We start from the raw sequence: 18,235 nt of genomic DNA on the forward strand, positions 1-18,235 counted from the left end.
CCAGAGAGATGCTGCTTTGATCTCTCATGGTGTTCTATTCATAAAAAAACAACACTTGGCTTCAATTCCATGAAGGAAAACAGCTAAGTGTGTCCACAGACATGCCACTGTTCAACTCAAAACTGCAGCCATAGAAAGGAAATCTTATTAAGACTTTCTAACACATGTGTATACAACATATTTTGTCATTGAAGTACATGCATTAGAGTGAGCAAATTGTATTGACATGAGGACCAGATCTGAGCTTTAGGGAGTTCCACGTTTGATTCTGACTACTGTTGTTTCTAGTGCCAGTATGTTACATACATCATTGCATGCACATTCATGTAATGTGTGGGTTGCTTTTCAGTGTTCAGTAGGTCATTCTTTTTCAGTGAAGGAGGGCTGCCTCTATTTTTTGTGGTTCATAAATCACTTAAAAAACAGATTTGTATTGCACCCTGTGTCTTTCAGTCATGGGAAACACCAAGGTATGCTTTCTTATTTTCCCTTTCAAGTGACATTTCCCATTCAGTATTCTTCCAACTGAAAACATCCTTTCAGTATGCATAAATTCATTCTTCAAATCCTTATGGATGGCTTGTTTAAACAGGCAATGCTAATCTGTGTTACTGTTCTGACCTCATGGTATCTGTGGTGGTGGGAGGGCGGACATGCTTATTCAAGAATATTGACCATGGCAGAGGACATACAGATGAATATTACTTATATGGATGCTGCATGAGCAGTAGACTCATCTTCCCAAGTTGAGGGGCATGTGGCAAAGAGGGCAAACAGTGACTTTGGTGCCTGGGGAGCTAAAATCCTTGAGTTGGCTCTGATGATGCAGCTGCCTTACATGCACTGGTAACCTAAAAAAACCCCACAGTTGAAAATAACAGCCTAGACTAGAACTCAATTCTGCAGGTAATTTCAGAAGCATTTTTTCATGCTGGGCCTAGAAAAGTTAATCACTAAGACACAGGTATAAGAATCCAGAGGCATCAGGAACACAAACTGCCATTAACTTTCCTGTGTGAGACTGGAGTAATTTTGCAGTGGATGGCATTGACACTGTGCCATACTAAGCAAGTGTATACCATTTTAAGTCCATTGAAGTCAAAACTCTTAGGGCCCAACTGAATGTTGCTTTGTAAAAGAGTTGGTTCTGGGTTTCCTGGACCCAGCTTGTGTTCCCTGCAGCCACATAGCAGCTGCAGAGAAAGACTTCTAAAAAGAGAGAGAGAGAGAACAGCCCAGATAGGGTTGGAATGGTGTTGTGGGGGAAGGAGGAATTCCTGCTCCACCTCAGCTGTTTTTCTGTGCAAAACCCATGTGGTAGTGGGGAGAGTTATTTCCCTGATTTTCCTGCTTGCAGCAAAAACAGTACTTGGGCCCTTAGAAGAGTATAGCTTAGAAGAGTATAGCAATTTATTCAGTTACTAGTACAAAAGCCCATTTTAAATTAAAATAAAATGGGTTCAGGGAGGGAGGGGGACCTCTTCCTCCTCCCCTTCAGGAGAGCAGCCCATATTGTTTGGGGCGGGGGAGGCTCCTGGGTTGGGTGAAGGTGGGCAGGGACAGGATGGAGTGTCATGAGTCCTGCACACCCATTGGCTAGGAGGTTCGTTGTCGGAGCAGCAGTGGCGTAGGAGTTAAGAGCTCGTGTATCTAATCTGGAGGAACCGGGTTTGATTCCCAGCTCTTCCGCCTGAGCTGTGGAGGCTTATCTGGGGAATTCAGATTAGCCTGTACACTCCCCCACATGCCAGCTGGGTGACCTTGGGCTAGTCACTGCTTCTCAGAGCTCTCTCAGCCCCACCTACCTCACAGGGTGTTTGTTGTGAGGGGGGAAGGGCAAGGAGATTGTAAGCCCCTTTGAGTCTCCTGCAGGAGAGAAAGGGGGGATATAAATCCAAACTCTTCTTCTTAGGCAATTATGTATAAGGATATTATATCTACTGTACCCTGGAGGCTGATTTGGAAGGCCACTTGTCCAAATGCATATTTTTAGTCAGCAGTTTTACATAGGAAATTTTTCACAATGCAGGCTGATGCTGCACTTGAAATCATGTTAATAAATGTAGACTTGGTTATGACTGGCATGTATACCTTCAAGTTTTTGGGGTCAGACAAAAACCTTTTTATTTATCTAAGCATTCTGTTGATTTACTAGTGTTGTTGCTCTGTTCTTTTGTTGTTTGGATAGTCTTGTCAACTGTCACTATTTTAACTAACGTTTCTATTTATGCTGCTAAATTGCTTTAATTAACCATTTGACCAAGATCTGGCTGAAGTTTTAAGATAATTTTTTCAGTTTGGTTCAAAATGTGTTATTGAAAAACATTTATTGTTTTATTTGTTTTTAATATATTCTGATGTATGCCTTTCTTATCAGGTGGCAGTGAAAGTTATTGACAAGAAAAGAGCCAAAAAGGATACCTATGTCACCAAGAATCTGAGGCGAGAGGGGCAGATTCAGCAAATGATACGTCATCCTAACATTGCTCAGCTGCTAGATATCTTGGAAACTGAAAACAGTTACTACCTGGTCATGGAGCTATGCACTGGAGGCAACTTAATGCACAAGATCTATGAGAAAAAAAGGCTAGAAGAGCATGAAGCACGAAAATACATTTGGCAGTTGATTCTAGCAGTTGAACATCTACATCGTGCTGGAGTGGTTCACAGGTAATGTAAAAAACTCTATACTTTAGTACTTTCTGCACTAGTTTATAATGTGTTAAAAAGCTAATTCAGCTTAATAAAGAAATTCCTTTGTTACTTGCTAGAATTTAAGGGAATGAATTGAAGAGTCATTCAAGGCTGATGATGATCACCAAACATTCATTACATTGTCGAAGGCTTTCACGGCCGGAATCACTTGGGTGCTGTGTGGTTTCCGGGCTGTATGGCCGTGTTCTAGCAGCATTCTCTCCTGACGTTTCGCCTGCATCTGTGGCTGGCATCTTCAGAGGATCTGATGTTGGGAAAGCAAATGGAGTATATATCTGTTGGAGTGTCCAGGGTAGGTGGAGAAACCTTGTCTGTGAGTAACAAAGAAGGCAACCAGGTCAATAGTTGAGGGCGTCTGAATAGAAGTATGAGTAACAATGAAGACTATAGCATGGGTGTAACACTGGAGATAGCAAGGTCACTGGTGGGAGCATCTGAATAGAAGTATCCTGGCCTTTGTTTCTTTTGTCTATGGTCATCCTGTGTTTGTGTGGAGCTGGTTAGACACTGTCTTGACTCTAGTATTTTTCAACACTGGCAGCCAAGTTCTGTTCATTTTCATAGTTTCTTCCTTCCTGTTAAAATTGTCCATGTGCTTATGGATTTCAATTGCTTCTCTGTGTAGTCTGACGTAGTGGCTTTCAGAGTGGTCCAGAATAATATTCTATGTCCAGGTTGGTTTATCATGTGTTCTGCTATTGCTGATTTTTCTGGCTGAAATAGTCTGCAGTGCCTTTCGTGTTCTTTGATACGTGTCTGTGCGCTGCGTTTGGTGGTTCCTATGTAGACTTGTCCACAGCTGCATGGTATGCGATAGACTCCTGCAGTAGCTAAAGGATCCCTCTTATCCTTTGCTGAACGTAGCATCTGTTGAATTTTCTTAGTGGGTCTGTAGATTGTTTGTAGGTTGTGCTACTTCATCAGTTTTCCTATGCGATTCAGTGGTTCCCTTGATGTATGGTAAGAACACTTTCCCTCTAGATGGCTCTTTATCTTTGTTCATGTGTCTTGTTCTTGGTCTTGCAGCCCTTCTGATTTCTGTATTAGAATAACCATTAGCCTGTAGAGCCCTATTTAGGTGATTCAATTCATCTTGAAGGAGGTGAGGTTCACAGATTCTGTTTGCGCGATGTACCAAAGTTTTTATGGTGCTCCTTTTTTGCCCTGGATGGTGATTGGAGTTTTTGTGTAGATATCTGTCTGTGTGTGTAGGTTTTCTGTATACTGTGTGTCCCAATTGCTGGTTTGGTTTGCGGATGACTAAAACATCTAAAAATGGCAGTTTTCCTTCATTTTCTTTTTCCCTAGTAAATTGAATGTTTGGGTGGATCTTGTTGATATGGTCCAGGAACTTGTTTAGTTCTTCTTCTCCGTGGCTCCAAATGGTGAATGTGTCATCCACATAACAGAACCATATGTGGGCTTTTTTGGTGCTGTTTTCAGGGCTTGTTTCTCAAAATGTTCCATATAAAAATTAGCTATTACAGGGCTAAGAGAACTACCCATGGCTACCCCATCTTTCTGTTCATGGTATTCATTATCCCACTGGAAGTAGCTAGTAGTGAGACAATGTTGAAACAGGGCTGTGATGTCTTTTGGGAATTTCTGGTTAATGAGTGTCATGGTGTCTGCTATGGGGACCTTGGTGAATAGGGACACCACATCAAAACTGATCAGTTTGTCATTGGGGTTGAGTTTGAGTTTGCTGATTTTTTCAATGAAGCGAGTTGAGTCCTTAATGTAATGTGTAGTAAGTCCAATATGGATTTGCAGTTGTGTAGCCAGAAACTTTGCCAAATCATATGTTCAAGGATAAGAGGGATCCTTTAGCTACTGGATAAGAGGGATCCTTTAGCTACTGCAGGAGTCTATCGCATACTATGCAGCTGTGGACAAGTCTACATAGGAACCACCAAACGCAGCGCACAGACACGTATCAAAGAACACGAAAGGCACTGCAGACTATTTCAGCCAGAAAAATCAGCAATAGCAGAACACATGATAAACCAACCTGGACATAGAATATTATTTGAAAAAACAGAAATTCTGGACCACTCTGATAGCCACTACGTCAGACTACACAGAGAAGCAATTGAAATCCATAAGCACATGGACAATTTTAACAGGAAGGAAGAAACTATGAAAATGAACAGAACTTGGCTGCCAGTGTTGAAAAATACTAGAGTCAAGACAGTGTCTAACCAGCTCCACACAAACACAGGATGACCATAGACAAAAGAAACAAAGGCCAGGATACTTCTATTCAGATGCTCCCACCAGTGACCTTGCTATCTCCAGTGTTACGCCCATGCTATAGTCTTCATTGTTACTCATACTTCTATATGCCCTCAACTATTGACCTGGTTGCCTTCTTTGTTACTCACAGACAAGGTTTCTCCACCCACCCTGGACACTCCACCCTTGGACACTCCACCCTTGGACACTCCACCCTTGGACAACCTCCACCCTTGGACACTCCAACAGATATATACTCCACTTGCTTTCCCAACATCAGATCCTCTGAAGATGCCAGCCACAGATGCAGGCGAAACGTCAGGAGAGAATGCTGCTAGAACACGGCCATACAGCCCGGAAACCACACAGCACCCAAATTCATTACATTCATTAAAGCAGTGGTAGTCACTCCATGGCTTGCAGAGAGCCCCATTAGTGGTTTTCACAAGAGCAACATAACTACTGTATGGCCTGGGCACCACTCCACCAAACATATCTTAATTAATATTAAAAACATATTTGTAGTGCCGACACCAGCATATTCTGAGGCAGTTGCTACTGCCTTGGTACTTCTGGTGAGGCTTACAGCCACTGATCCTTCCATACACACTTCCCCTGCCACCTGCATCTGTCTGCATCCGTTTGCTTGAAGTTCAACATCCATTCTCCCAGCTGTCCAATGTCATTGGGGAAGTAGATGTGGGTGGTACTCCTGGTTGTGGCACTCCTGACGGCCATGGCAGCAGCACTTCCAGCTGCATGCACCAGTCAATACTGTTGGGAAACAGGTGTGCAGTTTGTAGGCAACTAACCATGGGTGATAAGAGGAGTTGCAAGTGGGAGAAGGATGCACAGGCATATGGAGGGGCATGCAGGTTTGTGGGTGGTGGTGGAAGGACAGGCATTAAATGGGGCCTTGTAGGTCTCCCTGATAACAAACCCTGATAACAATTATTTGTATCTGGGCATCCAGGGTACTGTCTCCCCAGCACTGTTGAGGCTTAACTAGCTCTTGTGTATCTGGAGTGAGGGGAAAGGCTCCCTCTTAGCATTCTTGCTGCCTCTCAGCTGGGCACAGCAAGTTTGTGCCTAGAACAGAAAGAGTAGTAAAATCACCTCAAGCTTATTGTGGCCCACAGGCCTGCCACTTTTCTGAGCATGGCACGGGTTCGCAGAAGAGCTAAGAGTGGCATGTCAAAGAGCCCCACATGGCTTCTGACCCACTGAGTGAGTATCACTACATTAATGTCACAGGCCAATCATATCTTCCCAGTGTGCCCACAGTGTTTCTTGAGATTGCGTGAAGATACTTATCTCCCCATTTAGCACTGAAAACACAAGTCGAAATTTTTTAAAGGCAGAATTATTAAGACACAGAGGGGAGGAACAGTGCCTTCCTTACTAAACTTTTGGAATTCTTTGAAAAGGGTTAACAAATAAGTATATAAGGAGAATCTACATGACATTATATTCTCAGGCTCCTAAAAGGCATTTGACAGGGAACTTCAACAAAGACCCCTGAGTAAGTTTAGCAGCTGTGTAATAAAAATATGGCTCCGCTTTTGGATTAAAATTGGTTAAACAACAGTAAACAGATAGTGGGAATAAATTGACAGTTCTTATAATGAAAGGAAGGAAGAATTTGGGGTCCTACAAGAATCAGTATTGGTACCAGTGCTTTTATGATATAGTGTGTAGAATGCTGGACTAGAATCTAGGAATCCCAGGTTCAAACCCACACTATACTATGGAAGCTCACTGAATGACCTTGGGCCAGTCATAGGCCCTTTCTGCACAAGTCACCTAAAACGTTTGCAGACTGTTTCCAAAGTGTTTTTGATCCCTTCCCCTATTTGTTTACACTCATCCCCTTGAACCATTCCATAGTTGCCATGAAAGTTTTTTTCTCCCTTTTTTGGCTATTTGTAGAATCTATGCTTTCGACATTTGATGCATGGATTCTCTGTTACTGTGTGTAATCAATACTTTGCAGATTTAACCAATTAAAAAAATAAATACAGAACTGATGAAAATAAAGAGGGGAGGGGAAACGGATTAAGCTCAGGGACGTGATAAAACAGCACCAAGAGGAATGTTCAGGGATGGCACAGAGGAATGGAAAACACATCAGGAAAGATAAAGTATTTTAAATATACCCGCACAGCAAGGGAAGACGTTTTGAAAACATTGGAAAAACTGTGGCATATCTCTGCCGGAGACTTCACCGGTGCATAGGGACTGATTGGGCCCTGGAGGCCAACTAAAGGTCCCAGAATGCCCCCACCACACCAACGCAGGGATCTGTTTGGATGAAGAGCACGGAATGGGGGAACAGACACTCCAGGATTCCCCCTGTGCCATTTTCCCTATCTGAAACATCATTGGGGGAGATTTCATTTGACCCATTGGAGGCAGCACATGCGCTGAATTCTTACACATGCAGTCCTCCCTACTGGACATCTCCTGGAGCCATTTTTGGTCCAGATAATGGCACATGGGGAGGCTGCAGCCCCTACTTGCTACATGCTGCAGTCCAAATCTGAATCAGGCCACTGCAGCACTTTAGACTGAGCTTTCACAAGGAACTCTCAGCTGTCTTCCTGCTTTCAGTCCCCATTGAGATCACTTGTTAAAAGTAAGATGTAGATTTGGTCTCAGTTAAACCTAAATTCAGAGAACCAGAGTGATGTAGTAGGAGCAGCAGTGGCGTAGGTGGTTAAGAGCTCGTGTATCTAATCTGGAGGAACCGGGTTTGATTCTCCACTCTGCCGCCTGAGCTGTGGAGGCTTATCTGGGGAATTCACATTAGCCTGTACACTCCCACACACGCCAGCTGGGTGACCTTGGGCTAGTCACAGCTTCTCGGAGCTCTCTCAGCCCCACCTACCTCACAGGGTGTTTGTTGTGAGGGGGGAAGGGCAAGGAGATTGTAAGCCCCTTTGAGTCTCCTACAGGAGAGAAAGGTGGGATATAAATCCAAACTCCTTCTCCTCCTCCTCCTCTTCTTCTTCTTCTTTAGAATGGTGGACACTAATCTGAGAATTGAGTTTGATTTCCCACACCAAAGGTGTCTTGTCTTGAAAACCCTATGGGGTTGCCAAAAGTCAGCTGTTATTTGATGGCACATTCTACCACTACGAAACCTAAATTTAAATTCACTGCAAAATGGCTGTTGATGAATTCAGTGGTGGCATTGGTTTTCTCATTTCAGTGTAAGGGAAAACTAAGGATTTTGCTTTTGTTGAGCTGCTATTAAATTCTTGATGTCCTGACTTGAGAAATTTTGTACTGTAGTAGTCATTGCTTTTTATATATTTTATGGTACTACTGTGTTTTAATGAATGGCTGTAAACTACTTCCAGAGCTTTTGAGGTGGAAATATGTTATCTGAATATAAATAAATGATAACTTTTTTTGGCAGAACTGCTGCTTCTACTTTGATTGTGGGCCACATTATCAAACCAAGAGTAGACAGGCCTAAAAGTGTACAGTTTCTACATGACCCCGATTAATTCATGCTGGTTGTTTTTCAAATTATAATGGCTTCTAAAGAAAGGATTGCTAAATCTAAGTTTTCGGAAAACAGTTCATTCTTACCTTAAGTGCAACAGCAATACAATTATTTTTAAATGCACTCTAAAAATAACAACACTAACACTTTATCTGTAATCTGTAGGTGTTCACACTCTTTTCATGATAAACAAAGCATGATCATCAGAGGTCTAATGTAAGCTAGAATTTTTGGTTACTGTACCTTTCACAGCATGTTCCTCTGATCACGGAGCTTCTTTAACACAGTTGGCTGCACGCTGCATACAGATTGTTAGTTACCGTAGAATATATCCTTCTCCTCTTGAAAAAAACGCCAACCAAACTTGCCATGATATATTTTTTATGAAGAAGTAGAACCACAAATCATTTGCTACAAAACAGATAAATAATTATTGTGGGCAGTATGGGGGTAGTGTTTTGTGTAATCAACATGAATGATACAAATAAAAATTGTCCTTTCTAATGAATTCTGATTATTGGACAAGTGTAAGGCTTTATGGTTCAAAATTCATTATAGTGAATAAATATTTCTCATGCAGATGAGCTTCAAGGAATCTAGTGAGTCACTGTTTTCCAATTCTTCTGCTAGAGTTTTTATGATTAATAGACATCCTGTCAATTTCAAATTCTGAGCTTTACCTTGTGAGCGGTCTTGCACTGTAATCCACAAAATGTGAACTCAGCATCAAAAGGGGGGGTGAAGGTCAGGTACAACAGAGACAGTAGTGAAACTGAAATGGTCATACCAATTTCAGTCTCAAAAGCCAATGAAGATACTGCAGCACATAGCTGTGATAATGCAAAGTTTATTAATTTAAAAAAATTTACTCATTTATTCTCCACCTTTCTCCCTTGGATTCAAGGCAGATTACACAGAATGAATAAATACAATCAACAGAACGGGGTATTCAGAGGTGGGATCCACAGGTTCTCACCAGTTCCCAAGAGTGGGTTACTAATTATTTGTGTGTGCCAAGAGGGGGTTACTAATTGGGTCCGCTTTTCCATCTCCATGCCCTCGCCTCCCCGAGAGGCATACTGCCTTTGAACGTAAAGGTTCCATATAGCAATTGCGACTAATAATGTGACTCCCTGAACTGGGTTAATCCCTTTCAGGTACTGCAATTTATTGATTCTCAGCCTTTCGTACCTTTTATCTCACCAATCTCTATCAAAGAACCTGCGTATTTCACCATTGCTGTGTTCAGATTTGTGAGTTGGGGCATTTTCTATAATGTGATGATGATTTAGAAATGACCTGGTGCAAAAAAATGTTTTGGGGTCGTGGTGGGGTGGCTGCCCATGGGGGGGCACCCAACTCAGGCTTTGCCCAGGGCTCAGGTTTGCCTAGGTATGCCTCTGCCCCCTTTGCTGAGCGGGGGCTGGAGAGGGAACCTGTTACTAAAATTTTTGGATCCCACCACTGGGGGTATTCAATAAAGAATATAATAGGATAGGGATATAGAACCAATCAAAAACCTAAAACAGAACTGAAGCAAAGCATAAGTCTTAATATGATATGTTAAATGATACAAAAATTACATAGTAGGACCCTAGTTTCAGTAAACTTGACACAGTAGTGCAGATCAGCAGTTCCCAAACTTGGGTTTTTATGCACGTTTGGTCTCCTTCGCATTAAGCATAATTTCCTTTTGTTTGATTCTTGGTTATGCTGCCTTTGCCCTTTCTATGTTTCTAGAACATTTTTGATTGCCCACTTTACTATGATGTGTGTCCTCATTCACCTCCTCCAAAACATTTCATGGCCACTGTGAAATTTTATTTTATTTTATTTTTTGCTTATTCATTGAAACGCTGTTTTATCAATTCATTGCTTCATTTCTCTGTAGCTTTGTTTAATCAATGCTTTGTTGATTCAACCAAAACAACAAAAAAACCCACACATGAAGCGACAAAAATAGAGGCAAGAGGGAACAAGGGTCGTGAAAAAATGGTACTGAGGGAGAGATTGGATGATGACAGAGGAGTGGAAAACGGCAGTGGGGAAGACAAAATGTCTTAAATATGACCACACTAGGAAGGACGCTGGATCTGACTTGTTTCAGCTACCAGAATAATCATAAAAGGGTTTTTTAAAAACAATGGAGGAAAAGCCGCTTGGAAACATTTACAGAACCAAAGGTGGGGGGTGGGGGGGAATACAGAACTCCATGGAATTTTTTTTTTAAATTTCTAGTCTGAAAATGAAATAAGAATTGTATGCAGGAAGGGTTACTTCCATAGAAACATAAGGTTCTCTGGGGGTGGTAATGAGAGATGCAGATACAAGGGCCCCAGACCACTCAGGGCTTTAAAGGTCAACACCAACATCTTGAACCTGATCTGGAATTCAACTGGTAATCAATGCAGCTGGTGAAACACTGGAGATATGTGCAATCTTACTGGGGTCCCTGTAAGGACTTTTGCTTCTTTCTTTAGCTGCTGTAATTTCTGAAGCAACTTCAAGAGAAGGCCAGCATATAGTGAATTACATTACTCCAGTCTGGAGGTGACCATTACATGGATCACTGTGACTAGGTTGCGGTAGGAAAAATAGGGAACCAGCTGCTTTACCTGGTGAAGATGGTAAAAAGCCAAGTTCGCTGTCTGTGTGACCTGAGCCTCCATAGATAATGAGGCATCCAAGGTCACACCCAGGCTCCAGACTGCAGGTGAAGGTGTCCATGTCATCCTGTCCAATCTTGTTAGCCAGTCTTCTTCCACTGCTCCTTATTAACCTAGCCACAGAACTTCTGTCTTCAAAGGATTCAATTTCAGCCTGCCCTGACACAATCATCTCATGATGACTTCCATGCACCTGGCTAGATTTTTGGGGGTGGCTTCCAGCAGCCACCCATCAACAGATATAACTGGCCAGTCTGCCAGCTGATTGGTGGGGGCTTAAAGATGAAGTCGAGTCCTGCTGGCTTTCAGCTCCAAATTTTCTTCCCCTGTTCAGCTGGGAGGCAGAGAAATTTGGCTCCCCTTTCAGCTGCCATTAGTGGGAATGGTGGGTGCAGGAAAGAAATGAGGGTAGGAAGGGGCGGCCAGCAGAGGTATTGGGTTTTTCCTTCTCCCTATTGATTCCTTCCATCTCCCTATTGATCAGAGGTCATAGTGCCCATGGCACTATGATACCTATCTTTCATGGAACCTGCCATGTTCTTTTAAATACTGGGAGGAGGCAGGTGGAGTTTTTTTTCCTGCATAGCTTCAGATTAGCCACTAGAAAATCTGATTGACTGTGCAGATATTTTACAAAATGCCACAGCTCGAGGATCTTCACATCATGACTGAAGAAAATTTGTGTGTATTCAATAAAATATTTTTAAACAATATGTCATTTTAAAATCTCTTCACTGTGGTGTAGTGGTTAAGAGTGGCAAACTCTAATGTGGAGAACTGAGTTTGATTTCCCTCTCATCCACATGAGTTGGAAAGCCTGGAGCTGCAGTTACACACCAATGTGGCATTAATAGCAGTGGACAATAATTTGCAGAACCAGGTTTGATTTCTCACTCCTACACCTGAAGTCTGCTGGGTGACCTTGGGCTAGTCACAGTTCTCTTCAAATTCTCTCATCCCCACCTACCTCACAATGTGTTTGTTGTGGGGACAGGAAGGGAAGGAGTTTGTAAGCCACTTTGAGGTGCCTTATGGTTGAGAAAAGCAGGGTTATAAATCTAAAGTCGTCTTCCAAAAAGCATCTTGGAACAGAGCTTCTGTCTGAAATGTTTAAGAGTTATTATTAGAGCTACTTATAGATTCACTTCCTGCCTTTTCGGGGTTTGCTCTGCCTCTTCAGGCAGTCATTTTTGGGTTGCATCAACTGCATTGTGTCAGAACTCCCAAGATGCCAAAATCCTCAAAAAGACTGGTAGTAATTCCTGCTGCCCGGCCAAGTTAGAGATCAGATGATTCTGGGTCTGTCCCAGCCAAAGCTCTTTAACCTCTGAGGTTCACTACAAAAGTGGACATAGACCTACTTCTGCAACCATTCTTGGGCAAGGTGAAACACCTTGTCATATATCTAATCCCCCTGTCATATATCTATTTCTGAACTTGATCCCAGAGTTTGGACAATAACATTCACACAGTGGGGATATGTACAGAAAGGGGCGGGGTTTTTTTCAGAAACATTGCAAAAACCCAAGATTTTCAAGGGAAAAAATGGAGAGTTTTTTAAAAAGCTAAACCAAATGAAGCCTATTGTTTTTGTAAACATTACAACAAGAAATTCCTTCCCAAATGAGATTTTGCAAAAATACATTAAAAGACTGTAGTATGAGGAACTGGCAAAGGAGTCAGTTCCAACAGAGACTTACCAAGCTGAAAGTGGGAATGGGAGTCCTCAGATAGAGAGTGGGTTGTAGAGTCGGTTCTAGAAGAGCTATCCCTGCGCTGGAGCCATAAGAGTGATGAGGAGAGCAAGTGACTGGATAACTCTCTTGCCTTTCCCAGCCATGGCTCAAGATGGGACTGTGAGGGAAATGAGACCAGCTTTGTCAAGGAAACCAGTGAGGTGGAATCAATAAATTTCTTACATCCTTTGAGTTCTCATGTTGATTATAGAATGAAGGCTGCCAATGTCTATGTTTACTGTGTCCTAATAAGAGTCAGAAAAACATGGCTTAATCTTCCCCCCCTTAACTTAATGAGGTTTGTAATAACAAATGCAGAGAAGCCCTGTTTTAAGACACATGCTTTCATTACCAAAAATATCTACTTGTAAGCTTTTCTGATTCCAGAAATGACTGTGGGATGAATTGTTATGATTTTGAGAAGGCCTGTCAACTTTGGAATGTGGCTCATAGGTTTTTGAACTCTAAAAGAAACAAGCTCAAATCTGAATTTGATAGCAATGATTACCTCTTCCTCTAAGAAGAAAACAGTCCTAAATGCCACTATCTGGTAAAACATTCTCTTTTTAGAAGGTATTTTAAGCAGACCTTGATGCTGTCAAAAACAGGATGAATATTAAGCCTTCAAAGGGAGAAAGGACAACAAAGACAATGAGAGATTTCATTGGAGCTAGCAGGAGCAACCCACAGGAAATTCTGAACAACCCTTTTAAAGTAATTTCAACCAAATTCAATCCCTTTTAGTGCAATTACTGTCAGAATGTCAAAGAAAGGAGTTTAATATTGTACCAGTAGCAAACACAAATCTATGTATATCTGTTTTTCTCCATAGTTTCTTTTATGCTGGAACTAGAGGCATGTCACCACTTGGACTTCATTATCAAGAACACCTCTGATGCTTTAAAAGTAGGGTTACTAGCAGTGGTGGGATTCAGTAGGTTCACACCACTTCGGCAGAACCAGTTGTTAAAATGGTGTTTGTAAACAACCAGTTGTTAAATTACTTGAATCCCACCACTAGAACCGATTGTTAAATTATTTGAATCCCATCACTGGTTACTAGCCTTCCGGTGGTGGCTGGAGATCTCCCACTATTACAACTGATCTACAGGTGACAGAGATCAGTTCCCTTAGAGAAAATGGCCACTTTGGAAAGTGGACTCTAGCATTATATCCAATCAACATTCTTCCCCTCCACAAAATCCATCCTCCTTAGGCTCCACCACCAGAATCTCCAGGAATCTCCTTAGGCTCCACCACCAGAATCTCCAGGAATTTCTTAACTCAGAGTTGGACCTTATTTAAGAGACAGGAGAATATACAGTGTGTATTTCTGTATAGATCTAGAATGCATAGGAACAGGCATTCCTGGGTAGAGAATACCCAGCATATGTGTCAAACTCGTGGCCCTCCAGATGTTATGGAGGCCCTCCAGAAGTTTGCGAGTTTGACACCTGTGCAGTAGAGAATACAAGAAAAATAATATTCCAAGAAGTCCAGGATTATTTGCTTACATGAAATGGGACAGAGGCTGCCATTGGGAACAGGTTGATTGTTGTGTTGTGGAACTGTTTGGTTTTTAAAAATCTTTCTTTGTCCAGTCCATTGTTGCCCAGCCTTGTATAAATTGTACAGTCTTTTATTTCCCCCCAGGCTTAGTATTGTCACGTTGCTATTGTGGGTGTAGGCCTTTTTATTACTTTAGTTGCTGCTACTGTGGTTTTAGGAATCTGATCTGATTTATTTTTAATGTGGTGTTGTCTTAAATAGGCACATTATATTTTACATTATTGTTGAAAGTTACCTTGTATGCAGATTACAAAGAGGAGGAGTATATCAAATAAATGAAGGCCCATTATACATGGAAAGCTTGCCTCGGAACATTTAGCTACGCAGAGGGGCTGTAGTGTGGCCTCCTCATGTTTCTCTGATTACACATAAGGAGGCAGCATAGTGCCTGCCCCACAGCTGCTTGCTGATGTCACAACAGGGACTCTCCTTTTCCTGGTTCTCTAAACTCCGCCCATCACCTCCCTCTTAAAACACAGATCTCATCATACCTGGTAGCTGCAAGATAAAGGTCTTTGTTAAAGCCCCTTAAATTGCAGTTATATTGATATAACTTTCCAAAAATACCCCCCCCACCGGCAAAAAAAGAAAGAGGCAAAGCAATTCCCTACACTGCATGCCACAGAAGAAGGAGAAAGTTTGCTAGAGCTGATATTCTCTCCTCCAGGTGGGGGTCCAAGGCCATGACACTGGTACACACACTCACATTCTCTCTCTTCTTGCTGCTGTTGAAATAAAGAAGAGAGAGGCTTGTTTTGAAATAGGCTTGTTTTAAATTAAGTTTTAAAAAGCCATCTCGATCATCGGGGAGGGTGGAAGCAGAGCAGGGAGGTGGGAGGAAGCAAAAAGATATTCTGACTGTACTGTTCCTTGGAAAAGCCCTTTCTGTTATTATATCATATATTGATATATTGATATGAGCATTTAGAGAAGCAGGAAGGAGCTGACAACATGGATGGAGGGTGAAGGTGTGGATGGCAGTGTGAAGGTGTGGGAAGGGTAAAAGGCTGGCCATAGGCAGAGGGAACATGTTTGGGGCAAAGTTGTTCTCAATGGCAAATCTGCCTGCTCTGGCAGCGGGGGGTCATGGGGACAGAGGGGGGTCAAATGACCATGGGCGCAATGGCGGGGGCTTGCAAAATCCCCCCTCCCCCATGCTGACCCAGCTCAGAAGAGCTGGGGAGGCACCTAAAGACAGAGCCGGCTTGCTGCCAGAAGCCAGCCTGCTGCCGTGGCCCCTGTCTGAGCCCCCTCCTTCTTTCCCCAGGCCCTCAGGGGCAGAAGCAACTCAGACGTGCATTGCGGCGGCAGGCCAGTTCCTGGGCCACCTGCCACAGCACCTGCCCCCCACCTTGCTGCAGGCTGGCTTCTGCCTTCCCCAGGGCCTGGGGAGGGCAGAGGTGGCCCACAGGGAGGCGGGGGTGGCTCGGATGGGCACTGCGGCCAGGAGCCACTCAGGAGCCAGCCTGCTACTGCAGTGCCCATCCAAGCTGCCCCAAAGCCCTGCCCCGAGTGGGGGGGGCACGAGGGTGGGGGCAAGGGGGGAGCCCAGAGCAGGTATTGTCACAGGGCACCATTCCCCCGAAACACCTCTGGTGGTGAAGCAAATTCAAAGTCAAGCTTGACATGGAGAGAATGAAAATTTAAAGTGGGACTCGAGGAAATATGTCCGCACAAAAAACCTTGCTATAATGAACATTCTTCTCCATCAGATACCAGAAACTTTGTGCATAATCGGTCCAAACAACACAATATCATTTTCCCCTGCCCGAACGATCTTGGGTTGGAGACTCTTCCCTGGTGTTCCTGGTTGAAGCATGGAACAGAGAAATGAAATAGCTGCAGTTGGGCTGTGCAGGGAGGGCAACCATGTTCTTTTATTTATTTACAGCATTTTTGCCCTGCCGTTATCTGAAACAGGTCTTAATTGGGGCTAGGATGATAATTTTAAAATATGCAATTAAAAATCCATACAAACTAACAAAGCAGGAAAGTTATGTTGTACATTGCAGATGCTATAGAAATAATAAAAAACGCTAACAATTTTTTTGAAAAGTTACAGTAGCATCCTCTACTATTGTTATTTGAGATATATTAAATTTTATTTCTTGACATCCATTGCTTGATCCCTTTTATCATACATTCTACTTGTTTTGAATACAAGTAGTCTGACTGCTGGTGTAATATTCATGTCAGAAATTTGAAGTTCAGAGAATATTACTTCCCTTTGAAATGCAAAGCTAGTTTTGCTTCCATAATGATGGCTTAGGAATCCACTTTCACTGCACAAGGTTGCAAATAGTCTAAATTTTACTTTGAAGGTGATGAGCCTTGTTTTCCCCTTTTTTCATTTACATATGATTATAACAGAATTTAGTAGGCCCAATTTCTGTTTACGTGGAGGATTGGATCCAGTGAACATTATTCTACCTGTGTGTGTGTTTATACACCTAAATATCAAAACTAGTTCAGAGATGATTAGCAGTGAAGTTGATTTAGACTGGAGTAACACTGTATTGGATTTCATTGAAAATAAAGGCTCAGGATTTTTGCGGGTGTTGGATTATCATTTCATCCCAAACACTACAAATTAGGGTACTGCAAGCACAATAGTTCTTCACAGCCTCTGTTCTTTTTAGTATGGCATAAGCAGGAAAACTGCTTCATAAATAACTCCATGCCACTATTGGATAACACAACTATATGCTTTGTGAACTGAGAATGAACATTATTATCACTCTTTTTTTTGTCCTATAGACCATTTTCCTTTCACAACCAACAATTTCCTTTCACAACCAACTAGATCTCAGAGTTCTGGGCAGCCCAAACCAAAGGGGGCGGGGGCACTACCACGGCGCTGCCTACAAAAAGGCACAGTTGTCAGGGTGGAAGGAGAAAGTCCTTTGGGAGATTATTAAAGGTGCCTCTGCCTCCTGAACACCCCCCTGGAATGCCCCTGTATCTTGGTGGGAGCATTTGCAGTGGCTGCCAGATGCTTCATGGTCAAGCTGTGGCAGCCAGCTACCGAGGTAAGTCCCTTGGCACTGGCATCTGTGCCAGTTTGCACAACAGTTTGCACAATACTGGTGTAACTGATGCCTTTACAAGACTTCTGCTGCTTCCAATGCAGCTTCATCCCCCCCCCGCCCCCCGGCACACCTTAGATTGCACAAATACTGTACAAACCATACGCATATATATCTCAAAACAAACAAATGATTAAATAATAATATAAACTGCTGCCTCTTTATGCAAAATGTACAGTGCAATCCTAAGAAAAGCTACATTCCATTGAAGGGCGTAACTTTGCTTAGAATGATAGCTAATGAATTCAGGCAAACTGCCTAAACACTACCACAAGATTTGTCAGAACTAAAGTGTATTTTGCTTGATTTCATTAGCCTTCTATGTCAAGCCCAAGAAGAACGTTTCTGGGAGGAAGTCCTACACTTTGAGGTAGACAACAGAAAAAGGCCAAATCTATATTGTTGTAGATTTGAACTCATGGACTGATAGAAACTAGAACACATATGTAGTTAAAAATGCCCCAGGAAGGAACGTAGTTAAAAATGCCCCAGGGAGGAACTTACACCATCTTAAGCCACCACCTGTGGCTTTCCAGAGGTTCCTGCTTCATGCTTCAAATTACCTGCAGTTCCTTTCCTTCCAACATAATTCACTAGTATTCACCTAAATTCAGGTGATTACTATTGGTCCGGTTGATAGATTCCTGTCAGAGGAGAGAACAATTAATTTTTGCCATCTGATATTCAATAGGACTAAAAAAAGTACATAATCATTTC

General features: G+C 42.5%; 1 protein-coding gene across 1 annotated transcript in view; it reads left to right on the top strand.

The window, feature by feature from the left end:
* The window catches only part of HUNK (hormonally up-regulated Neu-associated kinase), an 82,130-nt gene that overhangs the window by 21,533 nt on the left and 42,362 nt on the right, over positions 1-18,235 (top strand). Inside the window, exon 2 of the mRNA XM_048494719.1 lies at positions 2,378-2,670. Coding sequence (XP_048350676.1) covers positions 2,378-2,670 — 293 coding nt within the window. The remainder of the gene's footprint in view (positions 1-2,377; positions 2,671-18,235) is intronic.

Source organism: Sphaerodactylus townsendi, linkage group LG04 (assembly GCF_021028975.2).
Source record: "Sphaerodactylus townsendi isolate TG3544 linkage group LG04, MPM_Stown_v2.3, whole genome shotgun sequence".
Taxonomy (NCBI): domain Eukaryota; kingdom Metazoa; phylum Chordata; class Lepidosauria; order Squamata; family Sphaerodactylidae; genus Sphaerodactylus; species Sphaerodactylus townsendi.